Here is a 25,615-nt window from a genome sequence, read left to right as displayed (position 1 = left end):
TGCCCAGGGGACAGAGTACATCCCGGAGTACATCCTGTGGCCCTACACCGGTTTTAGGTAGTGATAGTGAGGATGATGTGGCTACACTTGTCATGGATAGACCACAGGCATCAGTGGATGGTGTTAGTGGTGATGGTAGTGGCACCGCCATGCATGACTCACCAGCCCAGGGTGGGACCCACGCTGCTGACTCGTCAGTTCAAGGACAAAGCGGAGCGTCAGCCACCAGCCCACCACAACCACAACCACCCGCACAACCAGCCTATGATGTCCAGTATCCACCAGCAAACCGTATGTGGGATTGGCAGCAAAATCCCAATTTTGTTCCCAAGCCTCACCACTTTGATGACTCTCAAAGTGGAATTCTACCTACTTGTCCCCTTGGAACCACGGAAAATGAACTGGAATTCTTTGAATTATTCTTTGACCAGCCATTGATGGAAACTATTGTCAGGGAAAGTAATAAGTATTTTGAGTACACCATGGCAAATACGATCATATCACCACAGTCAAGACTACACAGGTGGAAAGAGACGACTGTTGCAGAAATGTATTTGCTTTTTGCAACAATAATGCTTATGCCTCATGTCTGTAAGCATAATATAAAAGCATACTGGTCCACAGATCGGCCTTCAGTGAAATCATACCAGTGAACAGGTTTTATCTTACTCTTACGTATGTTGCACTTCTCTGACAAAACCAGGCCTGACAGAAGTGACAGGTTATACAAGATTAGAAATGTTTTCATGTATCTCAAACAAAAGTTCAGGATATACTTTTATCCATTCAAGAATCTTGTAATTGACGAGTCTTTGATTTTGTTCAAAGGCAGACTGTCATTCAAGCAGTATATACCGAGCAAGAGGAAACGCTTTGGTATAAAACTGTTTGTACTCTGTGATTGTGACAGTGGCCTGGTGTTGGATATTGTTGTATACACGGGTAGTAAAACATTGAAAGATACCAAGATGTTATTGGGTATCTCAGGTGATGTAGTGAGAAACATGATGGCACCTTATCTTGGTAAGGAGCATACATTATATACCGATAACTGGTACACAAGCCCATTACTCAGTGATTTCATTCGAGTGAACAATACAGATGTGTGTGGCACAGTGCGTTCTAATCGTAAACACATGCCCAGGCTCAACGCAGGTGCTCGTGGTGATGACATGCAGGTGTTTACTGCCAATGACATCATGGCATTACGGTGGCATGACAAACGAGATGTCACATTGTTGACAACCATTCACCATAATGAAATGCAAGACAGTGGCAAAGTTGATTGAGTGACTAATGAACGTATTCGAAAACCAGCGACAGTGATTGATTATACACAAAACATGCGCTTGGTTGACAAATGTGACATGCAGATTGGTTTTGTTGACTGTGTTCGTAAGAGTTACAAGTGGTACATGAAACTTTTCTTCCATCTCATGGACATTTCAATGCTCAATGCATATAATATGTACCAAATAAAGACTGGCAACAGACCACTGTATGGTGAATTTTGTTTGTCTGTTGTCAGACAACTCATAATGAAGTACCAGGTAAGAACACCTGCTATACAACAAGGTCCTCGAATTACTCAGGATATACCCAAGCGTTTGAGGAGGGAAGGTGATCATTTCATAATACAACTTCCTTCAACTCAGAAGAAATTTGCTCAGAAGAGATGCATCATCTGTGCACAAACAAAACGATGGCAACAAAGACGCAAAGACACTCGGTTTATGTGTGAGGAATGTAAGGTGCCTCTGTGCATGGTGCCTTGTTTCAAGGAGTTCCACAAGCTCCAGCAGTTCTAAAACCATGTCCAGTGATTGTAAATATGTAAATATATGATAGAACATTAGTATTATACAAGATTTGTGCATGTTTATTGTAATAAACAACAGTGATAAACAATAATATGATAATAACTTTAGTGCAGTTATTGTGTTCAATACAGTGAGTTTATATATATATACATTATATACAGTACTGGTCTCTCAGGCCCCAAATGTTAGTAGGAATAGAAAAAAATTGGAAAAGAAAAGAAAAAACTATAAAAACCGCAAAATATTGTAATGCGCGTATGTGGAATTCGTCGATGTTGCCGCCACCACATCATTTTTGACAAACTTCTTGGCACTGTATCTCGGTAAGTACTGATCAGAATTTTTTTTTTTGTCTTATTACCTTCACAAAAACATGCTCTTTAATTCTGTAAGAAAAAATAATTTTTGTTTTTTTCAAAATTTCTTGGACACTGGAGCACCACTTCAGATTTTGGCCTTGGACCCTGAAGGGGTTAATTGTTGTTAGAACTAGAAGTATAGCAATAAAATAAAAAAAAGGGCAAAAGACACACTATAAACTGACTTCTAGAAGTAAGGGACAAACTATAAAAACAAAACACAAATTTAAATAACTCCATTGGCAAACAGGAGATTAAAATGATACCTAATAAGGATACAAGAAAATAGATAAAACGATCTTTCGGTGCCCTCAAGAAGGGTAACAAGATGCTACAAAAGGATGACAAAGTATTTCTTCATAAATATCATGGCAGACTGCTGGAAAGGACTCCAAGTTAGGACAATAACTCCAAGTTGGGACAATAAGTTCTACTGGACACTTTGAAAAATTACAACAAATTAAACACTGACAACAAGCTACCACAGGTAGAGCTCTACTCTGTAAGTACATGGAGATACTTAAAACACTAGCTAAATATATTAATGAACATTAAGGAAACCATACCCCTGGCCGGGATTGAACCCGCGGTCATAGAGTCTCAAAACTCCAGCCCGTCGCGTTAGCCACTAAGGAAGTTTTTTTATCTGCTACACTGGCCATTTCCCAACATGGTAGGATGATAAAAGACATCAAAATTGTAGTGAACCTCTTACATGCAACATCAGCAACCCTCTTTCAGAATGCAGGCACTGTACTTCTCACCTTCAAAGCTCAGGTCCAGCTAACAGGCACACTTAAAGTGTGCTCATTAAATGATATGAAACAATAAACATTAGTGAAGTGTTTATTATCTTGTATCAAGAACTAAACAATCAGTAACACTCTACCTGCCATACGTGAAGCAACACCAACAGCCTCATCCTCATCAGAGAATCCAGATGGCTCCTGTAAGCTCCACATACAAATTGAACACATCTCATCCGGTGGCGACTGTACCACATTGGTGTGCTGAACCAACAACTGTAATATTAAGGTAATATTTAAGTCTGAAAATGAAAGGATACTGTACTACACACAAACTCTGGTAACCACCAGACTAAGAATACATACACATACAATGCTAGTAGAAGTAGACAAGGGAAGAAAATTCCTACCTGATCCTCTGCAGCAATTGGTGCTCTAGAACGATGTTGTGGTTTGTAATCTGAGTGATGGTGCTGGCTGTGATAACGAGTGTTCGGCATTGTACTGTCATTGCCACCATCTCCAGATGAGGCCATATGAGAGTGGCCAGGTGATGCTGGCTTGCCAGTATATTTCCGCTTGACACTGTTATACTGCAGACCTAAGTCTGAACCTGGCTGAGCTGCAGTGATTGGCAAGAAGTGGCTCTGCTGTTGAGAGGAACTCTGCAAATGATAGATGTTTATGTGAGTTTAATTCATTCCGTGTCTGAGCTCATAACTCAATTTGCTTGTATATCAAATGAATTTTCTTCACTGAAATTAAGAGAAATACTATTTATCCATTCCAGCAGAATTTCTGGCTCTAAGACAATCCCCCCCTTCCCATTAGTCAGCTATGCTGAGGGTTCATTGCACTAAAAGTCTGAGGGATATATAATAAATACACAAGTGAGTTTATCAATACAGTGGTCCCTCGTTTTTCGTAGTTAATCCGTTCCTGGAGCTGCTACTATTAATGAAATCTACGATTTGTGAATCAATTTTCCCCATAAGAAATAATGTAAATACAATTAATCCGTTCCTGACACCCAGAAGTATTAACCCTTCATGGAGCAAATGGCCATAAATTTAGAAATTCGAACTGAACTTCCTATAGTGGATAGAGTAACTCAATATAAGGTCATTGAGCCCATATAAATGGAATTCTGATGGTTAGTTTTCAAGCAATTGCTAGTCAGTGAAACCCTAATTTATTATGGGCTGCCCATTTAAGGGAGTATAAATTTGGATGTTGCAAACTTGCAATGGTTAATAAAACAGCAAATAACTATTTTTTTAATTTATTATACAAACAGACAATATAAAAAACATAAATGGAACTTGTATCCAAACCTTTTTTATGTATTAGAAAAATATAAAAAGAAACCAAATTGCTAAATTGACACATTGCTAAGGGATAAAATTTTCAAGTCCCATATTCCTGAATTCCCTGAGAAAGAACAGTCATTGTATATTACTAATTGCTAGAATGGAAGGGTATGAAGCCATTTTTATCCTTCTTTATGCATAGATTTATTTTGCATATGAAGCAATAAAATGATGATGTGGTATAATTGTTCTTGTTCAACAGGCATCACCTTGATCCTAATACCTTTCTTTTTCTTGACTACTTTTCACTTAGCTGAAGCGACTCAGGGAAGGCTTGTGATTGGTAAGAAATAAAGAATGGAAATCTAGATGCACGGCACGAGTAGGATGACACGCGCAGAAAAACACATGCTCAGACCCACATATTTTGCGGTTTGCACCATAAAGGGTTAAAACAAAAAAATTTTTTACATGAAATATACATGTAGTACATAAACAATACAATGGGAAATGATGAATGAAACATTAACAGCATAACACTTACCTTTATTGGAGATTCTTCTTAGTGTATGGGAGACTGGAGGAGGAGAGAGATTGGATTGTTTATAGTTTGGAAGGGGAATCTCCTTCCAGCAACACCTATGGCACCAATTGCTTTTCTGGGGTTGCTTCTCTTCTTTGTTTCTCAATGCCACTAGGACCACCTTGAGAGTCACTGGAGTCCTGTCTCGCAAAATAACTGTCCAGAGAGCTCTGCTTCTGGTGTCTCTTTAAAACTTCCCTAAAATGGGCCAAGACTTTGTCACTGTACATGTTGCCAACATGGCTTGCAACAACCTTATCAGGGTGATGTTTCTCCATAAAGCTTTCCATCTTATCCCACATATCAAAAATCTCTTTAATTTCTGAAGAAGGCACCATCTTCCATCTCTCTTCCTCCTCCTCTGCAGCAAGATTCTGAGCTGCAATCTGTTGCTCTTCCTGCTGAAGCTCTTGCAGCTCCTCAGTGGTGAGCTCTTTGTTGTGGTCTTCCACCAATTCTTCCACATCCTCCAAACTCACATCCAACCCCATGGAACTCCCCAGTGCCACAATTGATTTTACAACAGACATAGGCTCATCAGGGTCAGTCCCAAACCCTTCAAAATCCCATCTGTCGACACAATCTGGCCACAATTTTCTCCGGGCAGAGTTCAAAGTCCTGGTAGTCACTCCCTCCCAAGCCATACCTATAAGGGTTATGCAATGGAGGATGCTGAAGTGTTCTCTCCAAAATTCCCTTAGGGTCAAGTGAGTGTCTGTGGTCACAGTCAAGCACCTGTGAAACATTGCTTTGGTGAAGAGTTTTTTAAAGTTTGCAATGACCTGCTGGTCCATGGGCTGGAGGAGAGGTGTGGTATTCGGGGGCAAGAACTTTACTGTGATGAACCCAAACTCCTCGAAAATTAGGTCATCCAAGTTTGGAGGATGAGCAGGTGCATTGTCCATTATTAGCAGGCACTTGAGATCCAATTTCTTTTCCAGGAGGTAATTCTTCACACTAGGGCCAAGCACTTCATTGAACCACTCTACGAAAATTTCCCTTGTGACCCATGCCTTACTATTAGATTTCCAAAACACACACAATTTACTCTTCATAATATTGTTTTTCCTGAACACTCTGGGATTTTCAGAATGGTACACTAGTAATGCACAGAACATTAGCATCAGCCTGTCTTTCATAGGCTTGTGTCCTGGCATTGCCTTTTCCTCCTGTGTAATGAAGGTTCTCTTTGGCATTTTCTTCCAAAAGAGGCCTGTTTCGTCACAATTGAACACTTGTTCAGGTTTCAGTCCTTCAGCCTCTATGTACTCCTGGAATTCATGCACATATTTTTCAGCCGCCTTGTGGTCCGAACTGGCAGCCTCACCATGACTTACCACACTGTGTATGCCAGTACGGTTCTTAAATCTCTCAAACCAACCTTTGCTGGCCTTAAATTCACTCACATCACCACTATTTTCAGGCAATTTCTTTACCAGATCGTCATGCAGCTGCCTAGCCTTTTCACAAATAATTGAAGTCATAAGAGTATCTCCTGCTAATTGTTTCTCATTTATCTACACCAATAATAACTTCTCAACCTCTTCCAGTACTGGTGATCTCATTTTTGTCAGCATAGTTACCCCCTTTGCAACAACAGCGTCCTTGATTTCCTTTTTCTTGGCCACTATGGAACATATGGTTGTGTAGGGTTTCTTATACATCCTGGCCAGTTCGGCCGCACTTGTACCACTTTCATATTGTTCAATGATGTTTTTCTTAAATTCAATTGTATTTCTCACCTTCTTTACCACAGGCTTGGCACTAGGAGCTTTCTTTGGAGCCATAGTAGCTTATTTAGTACAGTGGACCCCCGGTTAACGATATTTTTTCACTCCAGAAGTTCATGTTCAGGTGCCAGTACTGACTGAATTTGTTCCCATAAGAAATATTGTGAAGTAGATTAGTCCATTTCAGACCCCCAAACATACACATACAAACGCACTTACATAAATACACTTACATAATTGGTCGCATTCGGAGGTAATCGTTATGCGGGGGTCCACTGTACTTGCAAGCACTAAAATAAATGGAATATTATGAAATATTTCACTGGAGCACGTGAGGGGACCTTCGCTCACTGGTAAACAATGCCAGACTGGCTCCCGCCCCGGCTCACACCATGGGTACGCGTCCCGGACGAACTACTACTCATGAGTCAACCTATGAAAAGCAAGTCCATGTTTATACGAAAATACCCCTATGATTTCCGAAATCTATGATTGCCGAGAACTACGAAAAGCGAGGGACCACCGTACTTAACCCTTTGAGGGTCGACAGGCCCTCTCCAAAACTCGTTCTCAGGGTCGGCCAAATTTAAAAAAAAAAAAAAATTATTTTCTCTTATGAAAAGATAGAGAATCTTTTCCCGATCATAACGACACCAAAAGTTTGAAATTTGATAGAAAACTTACGGAATTATGCTCTCGCAAAGTTAGCGGTCTCGGCGATGTTTACGGATCGGCGATTTTGCCTACTTTGAGCCCCATTTTCGGCCAATTTCACTGTACTAGTCGACAAAAAACAGGAATATTTCGCTAGAACTCCATTTTTTCTATCGAATGGGTGCAAGAAACCACCCATTTATAAATTCAACTATCCAGTACAGTGGTCAGAATTTAGCAATTTTGCCAATTTCACACAAATTTCAAAAGATGCCAATTTCGGAATAGGGTCCAGAATAAACAAGAAAGACATTCCTGGCACTAAAATGACATTTCCTCTAGTCATTAGTCACGTCTCAAGGCCCCTCTTATATTCTTTTGCTTTCCACTTTGAATTTTTATTCTCACAAAAAATATAAGATTTACTGTTATGCAGACTACTGCATTAGTGTAAAAAATGGTATAAATATTATTGGTGCACTTGTGAAAGAATATTAGACTCACCAGTTGACGTGTATTGCACGCTTGGCACGATTTGTTTACTTTTGAAGTTTGGTAAAAATCGAACATTTCTGCTACTTTGAGCTCAATTTCAAGGCACCTTTCATTGTAAAACCAGTCAAAATCATCTCAATTTCAGTAATATGTCTTCCATTCTATAAAATGAGACCAAGAAAACTAGAATACAACAATAAATACTATACGAAAATACACTGCAAAGTCGCTGATTTATTAAAAAAAAATGGAAAAAGTTTTTTTTTTCTCATTATGCACCGTGTGCTGCAGGATTTTTTTTAGACTGTGCACACTGACCACATAGACCCATTCTTTCATATGAAGGCCTACCAGCTTTCTCCCACTAGATTTGAGGTCGCTAGAATTTATGAGTACTAGTACGTCAAAAACCCCTACGCGTAAGACGTACTAGTACGACGAAAACCCTCAAAGGGTTAAATACTGCCTCTCCTTAGTTAACGAAGGAGTTCCGTTCCTAAGACCACGTTGGTAAACAAATTCGTCGCTAAGTGAGGAGCATACTATAATGGCAGTGGGTTTGTGTCAACCATCTTTGATACTGTTTTTAATGTCACCTTTGCCCCATTTATAACATTTCTTGTATGCTTTTAAATGTTTATACAGTAGTTTACTGCATATTGTAATAAACAGAATAGAAGAAATCAGCTGTAATATGCAACATTATTTAGGTATGTACAGTGGACCCTCCGGTAACAATTTTAATCTGTTCCAGAAAGCTTGTTCTTAACTGATTTTATTGTTAGCCAAATTAATTTTCCCCACAAGAAATAATGGAAATCCAATTAATCTGTTCCTGCTGTCAGGAGGCGTGACAGAATAGTACTTCAATATGACGCTATTATCAACTCTATGGCTAATTTGTCTATCATAATTCATCTAATATGACATAATAAACAATATTAATAACATAGAAACATGATATATACTCTAGAATGAATAAAATATGTCATAATGTATGTGAGGATAAGTGATGGAAGTGTTGTTGTTGGGTTTATAATGGCCACTGGTGGTGGAAGCTATTGCCACCACCACTAACCAAAACAACGCTATTTTTTTTTTTATTAACACATTGGCCGATTCCCACCAAGGCAGGGTGGCCCGAAAAAGAAAAACTTTCACCATCATTCACTCCATCACTGTCTTGCCAGAAGGGTGCTTTACACTACAGTTTTTAAACTGCAACATTAACACCCCTCCTTCAGAGTGCAGGCACTGTACTTCCCATCTCCAGGACTCAAGTCCTGCCTGCCGGTTTTCCTGAATCCCTTCATAAATGTTACTTTGCTCACACTCCAACAGCACGTCAAGTATTAAAAACCATTTGTCTCCATTCACTCCTATCAAACACGCTCACACATGCCTGCTGAAAGCCCAAGCCACTCGCACACAAAACCTCCTTTACCCCCTCCCTCCAACCTTTCCTAGGCCGACCCCTACCCCGCCTTCCTTCCACTACAGACTGATACACTCTTGAAGTCATTCTGTTTTGCTACATTCTCTCTACATGTCCGAACCACCTCAACAACCCTTCCTCAGCCCTCTGGACAACAGTTTTGGTAATCCTGCACCTCCTCTTAACTTCCAAACTACGAATTCTCTGCATGATATTCACACCACACATTGCCCTCAGACATGACATCTCCACTGCCTCCAGCCTTCTCCTCGCTGCAACATTCATCACCCATGCTTCACACCCATATAAGAGCGTTGGTAAAACTATACTCTCATACATTCCCCTCTTTGCCTCCAAGGACAAAGTTCTTTGTCTCCACAGACTCCTAAGTGCACCACTCACTCTTTTCCCCTCATCAATTCTATGATTCACCTCATCTTTCATAGACCCATCCGCTGACACGTCCACTCCCAAATATCTGAATACATTCACCTCCTCCATACTCTCTCCCTCCAATCTAATAGCCAATATTTCATCACCTAATCTTTTTGTTATCCTCATAACCTTACTCTTTCCATTATTCACTTTGAATTTTCTTCTTTTGCATACCCTACCAAATTCATCCACCAACCTCTGCAACTTCTCTTCAGAATCTCCCAAGAGCACAGTGTCATCAGCAAAGAGCAACTGTGACAACTCTCACTTTATGTGTGATTCTTTATCTTTTAACTCCACGCCTCTTCCCAAGACCCTCGCATTTACTTCTCTTACAACCCCATCGATAAATATATTAAACAACCACGGTGACATCACACATCCTTGTCTAAGGCCTACTTTTACTGGGAAATAATCTCCCTCTTTCCTACATACTCTAACCTGAGCTTCACTATCCTTGTAAAAACTCTTCACTGCTTTCAGTAACCTACCTCCTACACCATACACCTGCAATATCTGCCACATTGCCCCCCTATCCACCCTGTCATACGCCTTTTCCAAATCCATAAATGCCACAAAAACCTCTTTAGCCTTATCTAAATACTGTTCACTTATATGTTTCACTGTAAACACCTGGTCCACACACCCCCACACACAATACATGAACGTAATTTATAAATAAGAAATATTTACATTTTAATTTATTAATAAGAAATATTTACATTTTAATTTATAAATAAGAAATATTTGCACTTACCTTGGAGGAGGTGTTAGTTTAATTGCGTAGTTAGTTTGATGGAGTGTAGCAGACATGCAGGGAGTGCAATACAAATGCTGGGAGTGTAGCAGACATGCTGGGAGTGTAGCAGACATGCTGGGAGTGTAGCAGACATGCTGGGAGTGTAGCAGACATGCTGGGAGTGTAGCAGGCATGCTGGGAGTGTAGCAGACATGCAGGGAGTGTAGCAGGTATGCAGGGAGTGTAGCAAGCATGCAGGGAGTGTAGAAGGTATGCAGGGAGTGTAGCAGGCATGCTGGGAGTGTAGCAGACATGCAGGGAATGTAGCAGACATGCTGGGAGTGTAGCAGGCATGCAGGGAGTGTAGCAGACATGCAGGGAGTGTAGTAGACATGCAGGGAGTGTATCAGACATGCAGGGAGTGTAGCAGACATGCAGGGAGTGTAGCAGACATGCAGGGTGTGTAGCAGACATGCTGGGAGTGTAGCAGACATGCTGGGAGTATAGCAAGCATGCTGGGAGTATAGCAGACATGCAGGGAGTGTAGCAAGCAATGCAGGGAGTGTAGCAGATATGCAGGGAGTGTTGCAGACATGCTGGGAGTGTAGCAGACATGCAGGGAGTGTATCAGATATGCAGGGAGTGTAGCAGACATGCAAGGAGTGTAGCAGACATGCAGGGAGTGTAGCAGACATGCAGGGAGTGTAGCAGACATGCAGGGAGTGTAGCAGACATGCAGGGTGTGTAGCAGACATGCTGGGAGTATAGCAAGCATGCTGGGAGTGTAGCAGACATGCAGGGAGTGTAGCAGACATGCAGGGTGTGTAGCAGACATGCTGGGAGTGTAGCAGACATGCTGGGAGTATAGCAAGCATGCTGGGAGTATAGCAGACATGCAGGGAGTGTAGCAAGCAATGCAGGGAGTGTAGCAGATATGCAGGGAGTGTAGCAGACATGCTGGGAGTGTAGCAGACATGCAGGGAGTGTATCAGATATGCAGGGAGTGTAGCAGACATGCAAGGAGTGTAGCAGACATGCAGGGAGTGTAGCAGACATGCAGGGAGTGTAGCAGACATGCAGGGAGTGTAGCAGACATGCAGGGTGTGTAGCAGACATGCTGGGAGTATAGCAAGCATGCTGGGAGTGTAGCAGACATGCAGGGAGTGTAGCAAGCAATGCAGGGAGTGTAGCAGATATGCAGGGAGTGTAGCAGACATGCTGGGAGTGTAGCAGACATGCTGGGAGTGTAGGAGACATGCAGGGAGTGTAGCAGACATGCTGGGAGTGTAGCAGACATGCAGGGAGTGCAGCAGACATGCAGGGTGTGTAGCAGACATGCTGGGAGTGTAGCAGACATCCAGGGAGTATAGCAAGCATGCTGGGAGTGTAGCAGACATGCAAGGAGTGTAGCAAGCAATGCAGGGAGTGTAGCAGATATGCAGGGAGTGTAGCAGACATGCTGGGAGTGTAGCAGACATGCTGGGAATGTAGCAGACATGCTGGGAGTGTAGCAGACATGCAGGGAGTGTAGCAGACATGCAGGGAGTGTAGCAGACATGCAGGGAGTGTAGCAGACATGCAGGGAGTGTAGCAAGCATGCTGGGAGGGTAGCAGATATGCAGGCAGTGTAGCAGATATGCTGGGAGTGTAGCAGACATGCAGGGAGTGTAGCAGACATGCAGCGAATGTAGCAGACATGCTGGGAGTGTAGGAGGCATGCAGGGAGTGTAGCAGACATGCAGGGAGTGTAACAGACATGCTGGGAATGTAGCATACAATCAGAGAGTGCAGCAAGCATGCAGGGAGTGTAGCAGACATGCAGAGAGTGTAGCAAGCATGCAGGGAGTGTAACAGGCATGCAGGGAGTGTAGCAGACATGCAGGGTGTAGCAGACATGCAGGGAGTGTAGCAGACATGCAGGGAGTGTAGCAGACATGCAGGGAGTGTAGCAAGCATGCTGGGAGTGTAGCAGGCATGCTGGGAGTGTAGCTGACATGCTGGGAGTGTAGCAGACATGCTGGGAGTGTAGCAGATATGCTGGGAGTGTAGCAGACATGCAAGGAGTGTAGCAGACATGCAGGGAGTGTAGCAGGCATGCAGAAAGTGTAGCAGACATGCAGGGAGTGTAGCAGACATGCAGGGAGTGTAGCAGACATGCAGGAAGTGTTGCAGGAATGCTGGGAGTGTAGCAGACATGCAGGGAGTGTAGCAGACATGCTGGAAGTGTATCAGACATGCTGGGAGTGCAGCAGACATGCAAGGAGTGTAGCAGACATGCTGGGAGTGTAGCAGACATGCAGGGAGTGTTGCAGGCATGCTGGGAGTGTAGCAGACATGCAGGAAGTCTAGCAAGCATGCTGGGAGTGTAGCAGACATGCAGGGAGTGTAGCTAACATGCAGGGAGTGTAGCAGATATGCAGGGAGTGTAGCAGACATGCAGGGAGTGTAGCAGGCATGCTGGGAGTGTAGCAGACATGCTGGGAGTGTAGCAGACATGCTGGGAGTGTAGTAGACATGCTGGGAGTGTAGCATGCATGCTGAGTGTGTTGCAGGTATGCTGAGAGTGTAGCAGACATGCAGGGAGTGTAGCAGACATGCTGGGAGTGCAGTAGACATGCAGGGAGTGTAGCAGACATGCAGGGAGTGTAGCAGACTTGCTGGGAGTGTAGCAGACATACAGGAAGTGCAGCAGACATGCAGGGAGTGTAGCAGGCACGCTGGGAGTGTAGCAGACATGCAGGAAGTGCAGCAGACATGCAGGGAGTGTAGCAGGCATGCTGGGAGTGTAGCAGACATGCAGGAAGTGTAGCAAACATGCAGGAAGTGTAGCAGACATGCTGGGAGTGTAGCAGACATACAGGGAGTGTAGCTAACATGCAGGGAGTGTAGCAGACATGCAGGGAGTGTAGCAGACATGCAGGGAGTGTAGTAGGCATGCTGGGAGTGTAGCAGACATGCTGGGAGTGTAGTAGACATGCTGGGAGTGTAGCATGCATGCTGAAAGTGTTGCAGGTATGCTGAGAGTGTAGCAGACATGCAGGGAGTGTAGCAGACATGCTGGGAGTGCAGTAGACATGCAGGGAGTGTAGCAGACATGCAGGGAGTGTAGCAGACATGCTGGGAGTGTAGCAGACATACAGGAAGTGCAGCAGACATGCAGGGAGTGTAGCAGGCACGCTGGGAGTGTAGCAGACATGCAGGAAGTGCAGCAGACATGCAGGGAGTGTAGCAGGCATGCTGGGAGTGTAGCAGACATGCAGGAAGTGTAGCAAACATGCAGGAAGTGTAGCAGGCAGGAAGTGTAGCAGACATGCTGGGAGTGTAGCAGACATGCAGGGAGTGTAGCAGACATGCAGGGAGTGTAGCAGACCTGCTGGGAGTGTAGCAGACATGCAGGGAGTGTAGCAGACATGCTGGGAGTGTAGCAGACATGCAGGAAGTGTAGCAGACATGCTGGGAGTGTAGCAGACATGCAGGGAGTGTAGCAGACCTGCTGGGAGTGTAGCAGACATGCAGGGAGTGTAGCAGACATGCTGGGAGTGTAGCAGACATGCAGGGAGTGTAGCAGACCTGCTGGGAGTGTAGCAGACATGCAGGGAGTGTAGCAGACATGCTGGGAGTGTAGCAGACATGCAAGGAGTGTAGCAGACATGCAGGGAGTGTAGCAGACCTGCTGGGAGTGTAGCAGACATGCAGGGAGTGTAGCAGACATGCTGGGAGTGTAGCAGACATGCAGGGAGTGTAGCAGACATGCAGGGAGTGTAGCAGACCTGCTGGGAGTGTAGCAGACATGCAAGGAGTGTAGCAGACATGCAGGGAGTGTAGCAGACCTGCTGGGAGTGTAGCAGACATGCAGGGAGTGTAGCAGACATGCAGGGAGTGTAGCAGACCTGCTGGGAGTGTAGCAGACATGCTGGGAGTGTAGCAGACATGCAGGGAGTGTAGCAGACCTGCTGGGAGTGTAGCAGACATGCAGGGAGTGTAGCAGACCTGCTGGGAGTGTAGCAGACATGCTGGGAGTGTAGCAGACATGCAGGAAGTGTAGCAGGCATGTAGGAGGAGAGTGGAAGGCGAGTTTATTATGCTTCAATGTGATGCTAATATCATCTCTACGGCTTATTTATCCATCACAATTCATCTAATATGACATAATAAACAATATTAATAACTTAAAAACATGATATATACTCTAGAATGAATAAAATATGTCATAATGTATGTGAGGATAAGTGATGGAAGTGTTGTTGTTGGGTTTATAATGGCCACTGGTGGTGGAGGCTTCTGCCTCCACCACTATCCACAAACAATATTTTTTTTTTTTTTTTTTTTTCAACAAGTCGGCCGTCTCCCACCGAGGCAGGGTGACCCAAAAAAGAAAGAAAATCCCCAAAAAGAAAAATACTTTCATCATCATTCAACACTTTCACCACACTCGTACATTATCACTGTTTTTGCAGAGGTGCTCAGAATACAACAGTCTAGAAGCATACACATATAAAGATACACAACATATCCCTCCAAACTGCCAATATCCCAAACCCCTCCTTTAAAGTGCATGCATTGTACTTCCCATTTCCAGGACTCAAGTCCGACTATATGAAAATAACCGGTTTCCCTGAATCCCTTCACTAAATATTACCCTGCTCACACTCCAACAGATCGTCAGGTCCCAAGTACCATTCGTCTCCATTCACTCCTATCTAACACGCTCATGCACGCTTGCTGGAAGTCCAAGCCCCTTACAATATATGAACGTTATTTATAAATAAGAAATATTTATATTTTAATTTATAAATAAGAAATGTTTTCATTTTAATTTATAAACAAGTAAGTAAGTTTATTCAGGTATACACAAATACAGTTACATACATAGATTATCATACATAGCAGCATATGTGTAAGTACATAGGATTACCCAAAAAGTCAGAGTGACTTATGTATTTCCATTGTGGTCCTTTTATATTTACACTTACCTTGGAGGAGATGTTAGTTTAATTATTTTGATGGAGGAGATGCTGGCAGAGGTTTAGAGTGGTGGAAGTTACGTAGCAGGCCAGCATATGTTCAGCGGCGTGATACACATACAACAACATTGTTGAGTTACTTTCTTGTCGTTTTTCTATCGCTTACTGCTTAACTTACTTGCTACACTGTTAATACTACACTTTATTGCTGGCTGGCACTATAGCCTTTATCAATACCTGCTACTTTAGTATCGTACATATCGTAGAATCACTGAATCACTGCAGAAGGCACATTCACCTCTCTCTTCCTCCTCCACTTTGGTACTTTGCTACGAGTTTTTTCTTGAATTTTATTGTGTTTCTTTCCTTCTTTATCACAGGGCTGGCACTAGAACCTTTCTTTGGGCCTATGGTAGCTTATTTAGCAGTTACAAGCATTAAAAACAATGGAATAATACAAAATATATCGCATGTACGCTTGTAAACAATGGCACACTACCTTGTATGTGGGCTCAGGCTGCGCAGACACGTTCGGTATGAATGTCCGTAACCGATTTTATTGCTAATCGATGGCATCGTTACCCGAGGGTCCAGAGAGCTTGTTGTAAGTCCGAGTCATCGGTAAACGAGTATGTTGTTAAGCGAGGAGACGCTGAATTAACCCTTAAACGGTCCAAACGTATATATACGTTCACTCGCGTAGCACCCCAAAAGTGTACTGTATATACGTTTTATTTTTTATTCGTTCAAAATTAGCGCGATAGGCCTGAGTCGCCTAGACATGAGAGAATGGGCGTGCTCACTCAGTGTGCGCAGTAGACAAAAAATCTAGGACGCATGGGTACCACACGGTAGGACCAGTTACATTCAGCTCCATCCTGGGTCAACATCATGGCACATCCTTGTGATTCACTCACGCCTCGTCGTAATAACACTCTACTATTCCAGGAAAGTGATACAGATCTTGAGTTTAGTGGATTTGACACCAATGGGGCCAGTAATATTCAAGGAATTAGTGAAAATATCGACGATAACCCAGATGACCCCCAGCCCATCACCTCTGGGGTAGCGACACCTGTCCTAGGGCCAAGCACCTCTGGGGTGCCAGTGTGGCCACAGCAGACCCTAGGCCAAGCACTTCTGGGGTAGCCAGTGTGGCCACAGAGGACCCTGGGCCAAGAACCTCTGGAGTGGCAAGTGTTACCCATAGGCAACTTCGTAAGAGGAAACTATCATTTTCCCAGTGTTTTAGTGATAGTGAAAGTGAAGTAAGTGACAATGAGATTGATTTTATGCCAATTGAGGATTTGTCTAGTGATAGTGAAGTTCATTATTCACCAGTGAAACATACTTTTAGGCGTCGTTATCTACGTTCAGGCAGTGTGCCATATGCAATCCCCAAGGGTCGTGGCAGGTCATGATCCAAAACCCCGGCCACTGATAATGAAAGTGATCATGAAGGGGAGTATGCGAGGATGAAGGAAGTAGTGGTGGGTGGCATGGTGCCTGGACCACATGGCGCAGTGGGTGGACAGACAAAGGACCGCCTGGCATCCCTGCAACCATGTGCTGCCTCCACTCCTGTCCCTCCTCCTGCCCCCTCTCGCCCCATGCCACAGGTCCACCCTGCACCATATGATCGTGAGTGGAACTGGACACAAAGTATATTCGTGCCACAGCCTTGTAATTTTGATGGTAGTGGAAGTGGTATCCAGCCAGAATGTCCCATAACGAATGAGTCTACAGAGTTAGACTATTTCCAGTTGTACTTTGTCGAGCCTATAATGAACTTGATAGTGACTCAGACAAACAATTATTACCAATATGTCATGAACAACACAGCAGAGGTTGGAGAATTGTCACAGCTGCACAGGTGGAAAGACACAACAGTGGCTGAAATGTATTTATTCCTTGGCAGTGTCATGCTTATGCCACATACCTATAAGAACAATAAACGTAATTACTGGTCTAAAGACCACTTCATCAGTACTCCAGTTTTCCGTGACCTCCTTCCCTGCAACAGATTCACTCTGTTGCTACGAATGTTGCACTTCTCAGACAGAAATACACCAAGCAGAAATGACCTTCTATACAAAATTCGGGAAGTATTTATGTATTTGAAGCAGAAATTCAGTGTATACTTTTATCCCTTCAAGAACATTGTTGTTGATGAGTCCTTGATTCTGTTCAAGGGACGCCTGTCATTGAAGCAATACATGTATATACCGAGCAAACGTAATCGCTTTGGTATAAAACTTTTTGTTATGTGTGACTGTGAGAGTGGTCTTGTGTTGGATGTACAGTGGTCCCTCAATAATCATCCATAATCCGTTCCTGGAAGTGGGACTATTATCGAAATGGACGATTTTCGAATAAATTTTCCCCATAAGAAATAATGTAAATCAAATTAACTCGTTCCAGACACCTAGAAGTATCAACAACAATTTTTTTTTTTACCTAAAAGATAGATTTACATGCACAAAAGAATGAACATTCAACATGACAGTTACCTTTATTGAAGGCTGTTGTTGATGAATGGAAGACAGGGAGGAGGAGAGAGGGAAGAGAGGTTATTTGGAAGGGGAATCCCTCTCCATAAGGACTCTAGGGCACTAATAAAATGTATAAATGAACATTGGTAATAGGGGTAGTTGATGAGTGGAACGGTCTGCCTAGTAGGGTGATGGAAGCTAATACATTGGGTAGTTTCAAATTTAGGTTGGATAAATACACGAGTGAGAGGGGTTGGATTTGAGTCGGACTTGCACCTGAGCTTATTGCTTGGGTAGCATTTGTTCTGTTAGTGGGTTGGATTTGTGAAGGACCAGCCTAGTATGGGCCAACAGGCTTATTGCAGTGTTCCTCCTTTCCAATGTTCTAAAAGCTATGGCTTGGGTAGTTTCAAATTTAGGTTGGATAAATACACAAGTGAAAGGGGTTGGATTTGAGTTGGACTTGCACCTGAGTTTATTGCTTGGGTAGCATTTGTTCTGTTAGTGGGTTGGATTTGTGAAGGACTGGCCTAGTATGGGCCAGCAGGCCTGTTCCAGTGTTCCTACTTTCTTAAGTTCTTATTTAACATCACACTTAACAGTAGGATGATCGAGGCTAGGACCTTGGGTAGCTTCAAGAAGAGATTGGACAAATATATGAGTTGGAGGAGCCGAGTTTGATTTGTGTCATTGGGTACGGGAGTAAATTCTTGGGTAGCTTTGGGTGGAGGTCATTTTGAAAAGGACCTGCCTTGTATGGGCCAGTAGACCTGCAGTGTTCTTCCATTGTTGTTTTTACTGGCTATTTGTTCGTGAGGGAGGGATGGCAAGTTTATTGTTGGAGAATATGACACTAATATCACTCTATGGCTTTTTTATCTATCACAATTCAACTAATATGACATAATAAACAATATTAATAACATAGAAACATGGAATATACTCTAGAATGAATAAAATAAGTCATTACGTATGTCACGAGAGGTGTTGTGTTGTGTTGTTGTTGGGTATATAAGGGCCACTGAGTGTAAGCCGTCCATAATGGTGGTGAGGCGGCGGTGGTTTTTGTAGCGCTATATAACTCCAACAACATTGGAGGAGTTGGTAGAATCACTGAATCACTAAAGAAGGAACCCTCTACCACCATCACTACGACCTTCTACCACTATTACAACTATTACCACCATCACTACTACCTTCTACCACCATTACTACCACCAAAGAAAGCTTCTAGTGCCAGCCCTTGGTAAAGAATGTGAGAAACACATAATTTATGAAAAAGTTTGTAAAAAAATACAAAGATGGTGGTGGCAGAGTGGAAGCAGTTGTGATAGTGGTTGATGAACATAAGAATATAAGAACATAAGAAAGGAGGATCACTGCAGCAGGCCTGTTGGCCCATGCTCGGCAGGTCCTTTACAATTCATCCTACTAACGAAACATTGTCCCAACCCAGTCCTCAATGCTACCCAAGAAATAAGCTCTGATAACTCTATCCACTCATTTGCAAGTCCCAAATGAGTGGATAGAGTTATCAGAGCTTATTTCTTGGGTAGCATTGAGGACTGGGTTGGGAAAATGCTGCAGTGATCCTCCTTTCTTATGTTCATCAACCACTAACACAACTGCTTCCACTCTACCACCACCATCTTTGTATTTTTCTACAAACTTTTTCATAAATTATGTGTTTCTCACATTCTTTACCAAAGGGCTGGCACTAGAAGCTTTATTTGGAGCCATGGTAGCTTATTTAGCACTTGCAAGCACTAAAATCAATGGAATATTATGAAATATTTTGTAGGAGCATGTGAGGGGACCGTCACTCACTGGTAAACAATGGCACACTGGCTGGGAAGGAAAGGCCGAGGCGGCTCAGAGCGTGAGTACGCGTCCAAGACGAAGGACTATGAGGACTATTAGCGAGTTACCGGACCATTTGCGAGCCAATATTTTGACGAAAAAACAGGACTATTTCCGAAATGGACGACTTTCAGGCCGGACGATTATTGAGGGACCACTGTACATCCTAGCCAGTTCGTCCACACGTACGCCACTTTCATATTGTTCACTGATGTTTTTCTTAAATTCAATCGTATTTCTCACCTTCTTTACCAAAGGCTTGGCACTAGGAGCTTTCTTTGGAGCCATGGTAGCTTATTTAGCACTTGCAAGCACTAAAATGAATGGAATATTATGAAATATTTCGTATGAACACGTGAGGGGGACCGTCGCTCACTGGTAAACAATGGCACACTGGCTGGGAAGGGAGGCCGAGGCGGCTCAGAGCATGAGTACACGTCCAGGACGAAAGATGACATTTGCGAGCCAATGTTTAGACGAAATAACGGGACTATTTCCGAAATGGACGACTTTCAGGCCGGACGATTATTGAGGGACCACTGTAATTGTATACACCGGGAAAAACACACTCGATGATGACAAACGGATGTTGGGCATTTCCGGTGATGTTGCTCGCAGGATGATGGAACCATACCTTGGCAAGGGCCATACAGTGTACACAGACAACTGGTATACAAGCCCTATGCTCGCTGATTTCCTACGTGTGAACAATACTGATATATGTGGAACAGTGAGAAGGAAGAGGAAACATATGCCAAGGTTTACTGGAGGCAGTGTTGAAGGTGAAGTGCAAGCATTTCATGCTAATGACATCATGGCACTGATGTGGCATGACAAACGGGATGTGACATTGCTATCAACCATCCACAGAAACGAGATTGTACAAATAGACAGACTGAGCAAGTTCAGCAACAAACCTATTGTAAAGCCAGCTGCTGTTGTGGACTATACGAACAATATGCGACTAGTTGACAAGTGTGACATGATGATAGGGTTTGTTGACTGTGTGCGTAGGAGTCACAAGTGGTATATAAAACTGTTTTTTCACCTTGTAGACATTGCAGTGCTCAATGCATTCAATATGTACGAAATAAAGACTGGAAAACGACAACGTTTTGCAGATTTCTCTCTGAATCTCGTCAAACAGATAGCAAGAAAGTATGGTACCACACCTGTACCTTCCCCTCAACAGTGACCTGTCACACCACAACCTGTCCCCCAACCACAGCCAGAGGGGGAAGTGCCAGACCGAATCACTCCTGTCACTATATGGTACCAATACCAAATACCCAAAAGAAGAATTCCCAGAAAAAGTGTATTGTGTGTGCTACCACCAAAAAACGACCACAACAGCCGAAGGACACATGATTCATTTGTCACCAGTGTGGGGTGGCACTCTATATGAATCCATGCTTCATGGAGTATCATACAATTGTGGAGTTCTAGAAACATAAGTGCGACATGTAAATACTTGTATATAGTTGTAGATAACAATGTGTGATTCAGCCAGGTGTGCAAAATCACCTGTCAGTGTGTACATATGTGTTTATGACAATATGATAAAAATGTCTTATGTAATATTGGTGTATAAACAAAAATTGGCATTGATATCAAATGATTTACCATGAAACATAATTATCATATCATGAAAACCAAGAAAATGAAAAAAAAAAAATGGAAGAAAACGGTAAATATGTTGAATTTCTGCAAGCGGCAGTGCTCCATGTTGCCGTCAGGTGATCTCCAAGTGCCAACTTCGTGGCCTCATATCTCAGTAAGTAGTGACCCTAAAAAATTTTTTTTTTTATGCTAAAACACTTAAAAAATGTGCTCTCTTTTTCTATATATAAAAAAAAAAAAAAAAAAAAAATTTCAAAATATTTGGGGAGATGCGTGAGTGAACGTATATATATATTTGGACCGTTTAAGGGTTAAAAAAAATAAGTCCATAAGGGTCATTCAGCACTACACGACAAAGGTGAGATGGTAGACGAGAGGTGGAGTTGTCGAGGGAAAGACATCATCAGATAAAGGAAGGGGAGGGAGGGAGGGCCACAACTGATATGGCAAATTAGCATCCATTAAGAAATAAAGTCTTTGTATTAAAAGTGGGACTGCTAGAGTGGAATTCATATAAAGCAATTATGCTAAGGAACTGGAGAAGGTGCTACACTTCAATAAAATAGTAAAGAAGCAGAACAAACTGGACAACACTGAACTTGATTATATAGAGGAGTTGAAATGTAAATACTACAGTGGTCCCTCAATAATCGTCCAGCCTGAAAGTCGTCCATTTCGGAAAGAGTCCTGTTATTTCGTCTAAATATTAGGTCGCAAATGGTCCGGTAACTCGCCAATAGTCCTTCGTCCCGGACGCATACTCATGCTCTGAGCCGCCTGGGCCTTCCCTTCCCAGCCTAGCTGGCTAGCTGGTCTAGTGGCTAACGCGACGGGCTGGAGTTTTGAGACTCTATGACCGCGGGTTCAATCCCGGCCGGGGGTATGGTTAGTCAGCCAGTGTGCCATTGTTTACCAGTCAGCGACGGTCCCCTCACGTGCTCCAGCGAAATACAGTGGACCCTCGCCTAACGAATGCATCGCATAACGTTAAATTCGCTTAACGATACATTTTAATGCTAACATTTTGCCTCGGCTAACGCTAAAAAACTCGCCTAACGATATTCGTTCTTGGGTACCAATTAATATCATTAGGTGAGGGTCCACTGTATTTCATAATATTCCATTCATTTTAGTGCTTGCAAGTCATTTAAGTGCTAAATAAGCTACCATGACTCCAAAGAAAACTCCTAGTGCCAAGCCTTTGGTAAAGAAGGTGAGAAATACGATTGAATTTAAGAAAAACATCATTGAACAATATGATAGTGGCGTACGTGTTGGCGAACTGGCCAGGATGTATAACAAATCCTGTACAACCATATCTTCCATCATAGCCAAGAAAAAAGAAATCAAGGACACTCTTGTTGCAAAGGGGGTAAATATGCTGACAAAAATGAGATCAGTACTCGAAGATGTTGAGAAGTTAATATTGGCGTGGATAAACGAGAAACAATTAGCAGGAGATAGTCTTATGACGTCGCTTATTTGTGAAAAGGCTAGGTAGTTGCATGACAATTTGGTAAAGAAATTGCCTGCAACTAATGGTGATGCGAGTGAATTTAAGGCCAGCAAAGGCTGGTTTGAGGGATTTAAGAAGCGTACTGGCATACACAGTGTGGTACGGCATGGTGAGGCTGCCAGTTCGGACCACAAGGCGGCTGAAAAATATGTGCATGGATTCAAGGAGTACATAAACAGTGAAGGACTGAAACCTGAACAAGTGTTCAATTGTGATGAAACAGGCCTCTTTTGGAAGAAAATGCCAAAGAGGGCCTACATTACTCAGGAAGAAAAGGCGCTGCCAGGACACAAGCCTATGAAAGACAGGCTGACGCTCATGTTCTGCGCTAATGGTATTGGGGATTTCAAAGTGAAGCTGTTACTAGTGTACCATTCTGAAAATCCCAGAGTGTTCAGGAAAAACAATGTTATGAAGAGTAAATTGTGTGTTTTGGAGATCTAATAATAAGGCATGGGTCACGAGGGACATTTTCGTCGAGTGGTTCAATGAAGCGTTTGGCCCTAGTGTGAAGAATTACTTCCTGGAAAAGAAATTGGATCTCAAGTGCCTCCTAGTAATGGACAATGCACCTGCTCATCCTCCAAACTTGGATGACCTAATTCTGAAGGAGTTTGGGTTCATCACAGTAAAGTTCTTGCCACCGAATACCACTCCTCTCCTCCAGCCCATGGACCAGCAGGTCACTGCAAACTTTAAAAAACTCTACACCAAAGCAATGTTTCAAAGGTGCTTGAATGTGACCTCAGACACTCACTTGACCTTATGAGATTTTTGGAAAGAACACTTCAGTATTCTCCATTGCGTAAGCCTTATAGGTAAGGCTTGGGAGGGAGTGACTACCAGGACTTTGAACTCTGCTTGGAGAAAATTGTGGCCAGATTGTGTCCACAAGAGGGATTTTGAAGGGTTTGGGGCTGACCCTGATGAGCCTATGTCAGTTGTTAAATCCATTGTGGCACTGGGGAGTTCCATGGGGTGTGAGTTTGGAGGATGTGGAAGAGTTGGTGGAGGACCACAACAAAGAGCTAACCACTGAGGAGCTGCAAGAGCTTCAGCAGGAAGAGCAACAGATCGCAGCTCAGAATCTTGCTGCAGAGGAGGGGAAAGAAAGATGGAGGAAGGTGCCTTCTTCAGAAATTAAGGAGATTTTTTAAATGTGGGGTAGGATGGAAAGATTTATGGAGAAACATCACCCAGAGAAGGATGTTGCAAGCCATATCGGCAACTTGTACAGTGACAAAGTCTTGGCCCATTTTAGGGAAGGTTTAAAGAGACACCAGAAACAGAGCTCTCTGGACAGTTTTTTTGCGAGACAGGACTCCAGTGACTCTCAAGGTGGTCCTAGTGGCATTAAGAAACAGAGAAGAGAAGTAACCCCAGAAAAGCAATTGGTACCCGAGGTGTTGATGGAAGGGGATTCCCCTTCCAAACAGTAAATCATCCAATCTGTCTCCTTCTCCAGTCTTCCATACACAAAGAATCACCAATACAGGTAAGTGTTATTCTGTTAATGTTTAATTCATCATGTGCCACTGTATTATTTATGTATTACATCTATATTTCATGTAAAAAAAATTTTTGTTTCAATACTTCTGGGTGTCAGGAACGGATTAATTGAATTTACATTATTTCTTATTGGGAAAATTGTTTCGTAAATCGTCCATTTCGATAACTGTCCCACTTCCAGGAATGGATTATGGACGATAATTGAGGGACCATTGTATAAAGAGTTAATTCATGACACTCAATCAAAGGAAACCCAAAGAGCTAGTGTTTAACCACCCATAAGCTTAAACAGGTATGGGATAGTATAGTACTGTATAGTAACTGCAAATATATAATCACCTGATTCTGTTCATGATGTGGCATTTGGTGACTGTGATGGTGTGGCAGGGGAGAAGGTGCTCGCGGGGGTGAGGAATGGCTTGCAGCACCACTCATAACGTTGCATACCTCTTGGTCATTAAATACGTCATCCTCCATGCACTCATCAGAATCCACGTGTACTAGCTTATCTACCACTGGACTGCAAGCAGCATGGGAAAAAATATTATTTTTTCAATAACGAATCACTAGTAAAATTATAAGGTATAGCAATGTGACAAATTGTGTAACAAAGATTGGTATGCAATGTTGAAGATTTCTATGAAGTGTTTCATTCAGTAGAGGCTTTTTCAAACATGGAATTGACAAAATTCCTGAATAAATGTCCATGGATACCATTATCTCCACAGATGCCTCAGTACATCATCCACCATTATCCCTTCATCAATACAGTGGAACCCCGCATACCGTTGGCCTTACATAACGTTAAATCCGCATACCGATACATTTTATCGCTAAGATTTTGCCTCACATACCGCTAAAAAACCCGCTCAACGCTGTTCGTCCGAGACGCGTCTAATGTGCAGCCTTAGCCAGCCTCACATGTTCCGCCGGTGGCATTGTTTACCAGCCAGCCTCCACGGTAACATCCAAGCATACAATTGGAACATTTCGTATTATTACAGTGTTTTTGGTGATTTTATCTGCAAAATAAGTGACCATGGGCCCCAAGAAAGCTTCTAGTGCCAACCCTACAGGAATAAGGGTGAGAATTACTATAGAGATGAAGAAAGAGATCATTGATAAGTATGAAAGTGGAGTGTGTGTCTCCGAGCTGGCCAGGTTGTATAATAAACCCCAATCAACCATCGCTACTATTGTGGGCAAAAACGCAATCAAGGAAGCTGTTCTTGCCAAAGGTTCAACTGTGTTTTCGAAACAGAGATCGCAAGTGATGGAAGATGTTGAGAGACTCTTATTGGTGTGGATAAATGAAAAACAGATAGCAGGAGATAGCATCTCTCAAGTG

General features: G+C 42.9%; 1 protein-coding gene across 7 annotated transcripts in view; it reads right to left on the bottom strand.

Moving 5' to 3' along the window:
• dx (deltex E3 ubiquitin ligase) overlaps window positions 1–25,615 on the bottom strand; it is a 207,043-nt gene that overhangs the window by 86,641 nt on the left and 94,787 nt on the right. For all 7 annotated transcript variants that reach the window (XR_011392378.1, XM_070088246.1, XM_070088245.1 and 4 more), the window contains 3 exons: window positions 24,607–24,787; window positions 3,336–3,590; window positions 3,069–3,201 (listed from right to left, as the gene is read on the bottom strand). Coding sequence is in view for 6 of the 7 variants with exons in the window: in XM_070088246.1 (XP_069944347.1) it covers window positions 3,069–3,201; window positions 3,336–3,590; window positions 24,607–24,787 (569 nt within the window). In the remaining variant the exon portion in view is untranslated. The remainder of the gene's footprint in view (window positions 1–3,068; window positions 3,202–3,335; window positions 3,591–24,606; window positions 24,788–25,615) is intronic.

This window comes from Cherax quadricarinatus, chromosome 24 (assembly GCF_038502225.1).
Source record: "Cherax quadricarinatus isolate ZL_2023a chromosome 24, ASM3850222v1, whole genome shotgun sequence".
Lineage (NCBI taxonomy): Eukaryota > Metazoa > Arthropoda > Malacostraca > Decapoda > Parastacidae > Cherax > Cherax quadricarinatus.
The sequence above is the reverse complement of the archived record's forward strand: the minus strand, read 5'-3'. Positions and strand labels throughout refer to the sequence as shown.